Source organism: Salvelinus sp. IW2-2015, unplaced genomic scaffold (assembly GCF_002910315.2).
Source record: "Salvelinus sp. IW2-2015 unplaced genomic scaffold, ASM291031v2 Un_scaffold3764, whole genome shotgun sequence".
In the NCBI taxonomy this organism is placed as follows: domain Eukaryota; kingdom Metazoa; phylum Chordata; class Actinopteri; order Salmoniformes; family Salmonidae; genus Salvelinus; species Salvelinus sp. IW2-2015.
Window position 1 is genome coordinate 132,793 of NW_019945038.1, and position 6,146 is coordinate 138,938.

At 43.4% G+C, this 6,146-nt stretch overlaps 1 protein-coding gene and 1 long non-coding RNA gene across 2 annotated transcripts in view; both read left to right on the plus strand.

Annotated features, from left to right (window-relative positions):
* LOC112076459 (complement C1q and tumor necrosis factor-related protein 9) overlaps positions 1-352 on the plus strand; it is a 91,987-nt gene extending 91,635 nt beyond the window's left edge. The window contains exon 9 of the mRNA XM_024143228.2: positions 297-352. Within this exon, the coding sequence (XP_023998996.2) occupies positions 297-352 (56 nt within the window). The remainder of the gene's footprint in view (positions 1-296) is intronic.
* Positions 353-1,618: 1,266 nt separating this feature from the next.
* On the plus strand, positions 1,619-4,053 carry LOC139026037 (uncharacterized). The gene is made up of 3 exons (XR_011477744.1): positions 1,619-1,669; positions 3,180-3,233; positions 3,982-4,053. It is a non-coding gene; the product is annotated as an uncharacterized lncRNA (long non-coding RNA).
* The last annotated feature ends 2,093 nt before the right edge of the window (positions 4,054-6,146 follow it).

Here is a 6,146-nt window from a genome sequence, read left to right on the forward strand (position 1 = left end):
GATAAGTGGTGAATTGGACCATTTTCCTGTCCTGCTAAGCATTCAAAATGTACCCTGTACTTTTGGGTGACATGGAAAATATATTGAGTAAAAAGTCAATCAACTTTTTTTTGGAATATAGTGAAGTAAAAGTTGTCAAAAATATAAATAGTTAAGTACAGATGCCACCAAAAAGTACTTAAGTAGTGCTTCAAAGTATTTTTCTTAAGTACTTTACACCAGTGCTATTGTGTGTCTCTTGTGTAAACACACTGGATTTACAGGATGATGATAGTGGTTTATATGATCTTTTTCTTCAGGACAAAGAGGACTCCAAGGACCACATGGTCTCAAGGTAACCAGTTCATTCTAAGTATTCAGATGAAGGACAAGCATTAAATACATTTTAAAGGCCTCATCTACACTGATCTGAGTACTGTATGACCTTTGACATTGGGTTTGGTTATCCACACTGATCTGAGTACTGTATGACCTTGACATTGGGTTTGGTTATCGACACTGATCTGAGTACTGTATGACCTTTGACATTGGGTTTGGTCATGACACTGATCTGAGTACTGTATAACCTTTGACATTGGGTTTGGTTATCCACACTGATCTGAGTACTGTATGACCTTTGACATTGGGTTTGGTCATTTACACTGATCTGAGTACTGTATGACCTTTCACATTGGGTTTGGTTATCTACACTGATCTGAGTACTGTATGACCTTTCACATTGGGTTTGGTCATCGACACTGTTCTGAGTACTGTATAACCTTTGACATTGGGTTTGGTTATCCACACTGATCTGAGTACTGTATGACCTTTGACATTGGGTTTGGTCATCTACACTGATCTGAGTACTGTATGACTTTCACATTGGGTTTGGTATCTACACTGATCTGAGTACTGTATGACCTTTCACATTGGGTTTGGTCATCGACACTGATCTGAGTACTGTATGACCTTTGACATTGGGTTTGGTCATCGACACTGATCTGAGTACTGTGTAACCTTTGACATTGGGTTTGGTCATCTACACTGATCTGAGTACTATATGACCTTTGACATTGGGTTTGGTCATCTACACTGATCTGAGTACTGTGTAACTTTGACATTGGTTGGTCATCTACACTGATCTGATACTGTATGACCTTTGACATTGGGTTGGTCATCTACACTGATCTGAGTACTGTATGACCTTTGAACTTGTGTTTGTTAAGTACATAATGATATACAATAGCATATGTACCCATGATATATGAGCACCTGGAATTGAATAGAATCCCAGTACACAAATAAATTATATTGGAGGAATAAAAAGTAATATGTTATACAGTTGTGTATAGACTAAATATAAACTGGAACTTCTATAAAGTCAGGTTGAATTGCTCTGTTTGGCATGTTTCTTTTCTTGAAGCCAGACGCTAAATAGATTTTCTCAGGGTCTCACTTATTAACAAATGTCCTGGAGCAATTGTGGAAGAAAACAAAATCTAACCTTAAATGTTCTCTCTCTCTCTCTCTCTCTCTCTCTCTCTCTCTCTCTCTCTCTCTCTCTGCTCTCTCTCTCTCTCTCTCTCTCTCTCTCTCTCTATTTCTTCTTTCCCTTCCCCCTCTCCCTCCTTTCATTCTGGTTTAAAGGAAGCTTAGGACTACCAGGTCCAAGGGAGAGCCCGGCCCAGAGGTAAAACCCCGTTGATAAATCAAACTATCACCAGAGAACAAAGAGTCTCTATCACTAGAGAACACAAAGTCTTTATCACCAGAGAACCAAAGAGTCTCTATCACCAGAGAACAAAGAGTCTCTATCTCCAGAGAACCAAGAGTCTTTATCTCCAGAGAACAAAGAGTCTCTATCACCAGAGAACCAAGAGTCTCTATCTCCAGAGAACAAAGAGTCTTTATCACAGAGCAAAGAGTCTCTATCACCAGAGAACAAAGAGTCTTTATCACCCACAATACCCAACAACACAGCTATATGATCCTCTGCCATTGTACTTATTGGTACAGTAGTATGAAACTGTTTGGATTGACACAGGAAACAGAATGTATTACATTGTGTATCAAGTACTCAGATACCATCACCTTTGAGCACCTGTAGTTGGTTTAGGTTCTAGTTTAAGTTCCCTGAGCAGCTACTGGTAATGCACCTCACCCAGGAACTAGAACTAGGTCTATATGGCATGACGAGTGATTCGTTACCTCATGCTAGACGTTTGAGCAATTTATATTGTTCTACAGAGAGACATTACTATCTTAAACTCTATGGATCTTTGGAAGACTAGCCCTTGGAGGTTAAAATCCTAATAAAATTTGTATCAAATGGTACGACTAATCAAACTTTTGAGGCTGGGTCACCTGTTGACTGTAGGTGGAAGTGGGTCGTTCAATGTAACTACTATAGAAGACTTCAACAGCTCCTGTTTTCCTCTACCGCCCTCTGATACCTGAAGGGGATGGTCAAGCTCCCAAACCAGACAGATTGCTGCAATTTCACAGCAGGTCAAACACCAAAAGATTGCTGCATCTTCTTTCCTCGCCTACAGTTTGTCCTTACAGTCTGGTATTTGGGAAATGGTTCATTGGTCTTTTCAATTCTTAAGATTTACCCATTTGATTCTTGACAGATATAACTTCTAAATGCCTTTTGAGCTTGACACAACTGTCGAATCCCAGACTAGATATTAAAATAAAATATAACTGCCGATGTCCTGAAGGGTATTCACAAAGTAGGATCAAGGAGTTAGCCAGTAAATTTCCCCTAATAACCTTTTAAGAAAGATGCTTGAATGCTTGCTGATTGACTGACAACCAAAACACATTATACGTTTAGCTTCTTAATGAACCAGAAAATCAACAGTTATTTCTGGTTTATTTATCAAAGTTAGCTGGTTAACTAATTAAACCTACTTTGTAGTATTTCTTGGTGTCTAGTAGCTAGCTACAGTCTATACAGTTCCAACACCTCCGAGATGTCTTCACCTTAGCATCCAACTTTCAACCCCTTGATGACCAGAAAGGCCTCCAGAACAACATGTCTTTACTGGGGTGTGGCTCAGTAATACAACTCTCTGAATCAGAGAGTGATTGCTGGTGCTGTCTGCACTTAGCCAGACAGGCAGGTCACCAGGGCCAGGCTATGATTACTAGAAGAAGGAATATTAGACTCTAACACTTCTCTGACTGTTTTCCAGGGTAAAGAAGGTCCTCATGGACTCATCGGACTCCCAGGGATTGCAGGAGAGACGGTAAGTAAAATACATGTTACTTAAAATACATGTATTAAGTACCGTCTGCACCAGGGGTGAGGTCAATTATATTTCAATTATGGAAGATATACTTTGTTTTTTGTTCCTGAGTTGAAATGGAATTGACCCCACCTCTCCAGAAAGAACAATCTCATCTTTCTCCTTCTCTCATGTCTTTATCTCCCTGTTCCACTGTTCCCCCAACTACACCTACCAAAGGACAATAAGGAAATACATAGATATACCGCTGAGGAGAGACGGAGAAAGTAAGAGAGAGAAGAAGAGAGCTGATGAAGGGGGGGGGGGATTCTTGAATTGTTACACAGGCGGTCAGTAATTCAATTTGAGAATGAATTAGTGGGTAGAGGCAGATCGGAGCGTTTTACGTTATGAGGGAGCGGAGGCAGGCAGGGACCCCAATCTGTTGCTGCACCTGCTGTACCCAGAATGAGGATCTGTCTTTATTCAGAAGCAGGAGAGGGAAAGAGAGGCATTTCATCCTGGAAAAGGGGAAGGATGTTGGAACATGGTGGGCCCGCTGATGCGGAGAGGAGGAGAGAGATGAATGTATCTGTATGGTAATGGGAGGGTGGACGTGTGTGTTGAGGGGGCAGTAGTTGTGCGTGCTTGTGTACCTGTTCACATCTGTGTGTGTGTGTGTGTGTGTGTGCGTGTGTGCGTGCGTGCGTGCGTGCGTGCGTGTAGACCTGGTTGATAGATGTGTCTCTGTTCTGTCCTCCGTTTCTAGGGATCGTCGGGGGATCAGGGACCACCTGGTAGAGACGGTCTTAAAGGAATCAAGGTAGAGTCTTCCACCTTGGAGAACAGACCAGCAGGCAGACATTAGACAGATGTTTCACCATCACCGTAGAGGATGATTGTGTGTGTGGTGTGTGGTGTGTGTGTGTGGTGTGTGGTGTGTGTGGTGTGTGTGTGTGTGTGTGGTGTGTGTGTGGGGGGGATAGGCCAAAACAAGCCAATAGGTCAGATCAGATAGTGATAACAGTGTCTCACTGCGTCCAAATGGAACCCTATTCCATACTGTAGTGCACTACTTTGACCGGAGCCCTATGACTCTCAGCAAACCCACCAGATGTTCAGCTACTGGCTCTCCAGGCTCCTCCTTGGGTCCAGGCAGGCCCTGGGTCCCATCACACCTCCAGAGTCCCCCTAGGGAAGAGAAGAAAGAAAGAAAGACAGACAGACAGACAGACAGACAGACAGCACAGACAGACAGACGACAGACGACAGAAGACAGACAGACAGACAGAGACAGAGAGCAGACAGACAGAGAGAGAGACAAATAGACAGACAGACAGACAGACAGACAGACAGACAGACAGACAGACAGAGACAGACAGACAAGACAGACAGGACAGGACAGGACAGGACAGAGAGGACAGAGAGGACAGACGACAGACAGACAGAGCGAGAAAGTCATCAGACAGACAAGACAGACAGACAGACAGACAGACAGACAGACAGACAGACAGACAGACAGACAGACGACAGAGACAGAGAGACAGACAGACAGAGAGAGACAGAGAGACAGACAGAAGACAAAGACAGACAAGACAGACAGACAGACAGACAGACAGACAGACAGACAGACAGACAGACAGACAGACAGACAGACAGACAGGACGACGAAGAACAGAGAGACAGACGACAGACAGACAGAGCGAGAAAGTCAATCAGACAGACCAGACAGACAGACAGACAAAGACAGACAGACGAGAGACAGACAGACAGACAGACAAGACAGACAGACAGACAGACAGACAGACAGAGAGGACAGAAGAGTGAGAAAGTCAATCAGACAGAAAGACAGACAGACAGACAGCCACTGCAGTGACAGATGGGCCGTGTCATCTCTACAGTACAGGGGGTGACTCTGAGTGACTGATGTGCACATGCAGATAAGGAATGGGTGTAAGAGGGGGGTGAGGCTGGTGAGAACAGTGGAGTCAGGAGGGGAAGCGGGGGCATCTGTCACCCCACTTCACTATGAATGACACACACAGTGTGAGAGGTAGGGGGGAGGGAAGGTGGGGAGTCAGAGGCTAAAGCTGAGGATATCTGCCACCCCACTGGAATCATTTCACACAACAACAGGGGTTAATTAGGAAATTACACCCCAAACTATTTTTTTGTATTTTATTCATTAGTCCACAGCGTGTTTATGTGCGTGGAGGAAACAGACCCGGCAGTATTTTATAAACTGTAGCATGCAGCCTTGTCAGAGATGGGTGTGTGTGTGTATAGGCCACGGTAGAGCTGAGCTCACCATGCACAGTATCCCGGACTATACACCGGGTAGAACCACTTATACAGGCCCATACACCAGTAGAACACTTAATACAGGACTATATCCCAGTAGAACCACTTAATACAGGACTATACACCAGTAGAACCCTTAATACAGGCTATATCCCAGTAGAACCACTTAATACAGGACTATACACAGTAGAACCACTTAATACAGGCTATATCCCAGTAGAACCACTTAATACAGGCTAATACAGGACTATATCCCAGTAGAACCACTTAATACAGGACTATACACAGTAGAATCACTTAATACAGGACTATATCCGAGTAGAACCACTTAAATACAGGACTATACCCCAGTAGAACCACTTAATATAGGCTATACCCCAGTAGAACCACTTAATACAGGACTATATCCCAGTAGAACCACTTAATATAGGACTATACCAGTAGAACCACTTAATAAGGACTATACCCCAGTAGAACCACTTAATACAGGACTATATCCCGTAGAACCACTTAATACAGACTATACCCCAGTAGAACCACTTAATACAGACTATACCCCAGTAGAACCACTTAATATAGGACTATACCCCAGTATAACCACTTAATACAGACTATACCCCAGTAGAAACCCTT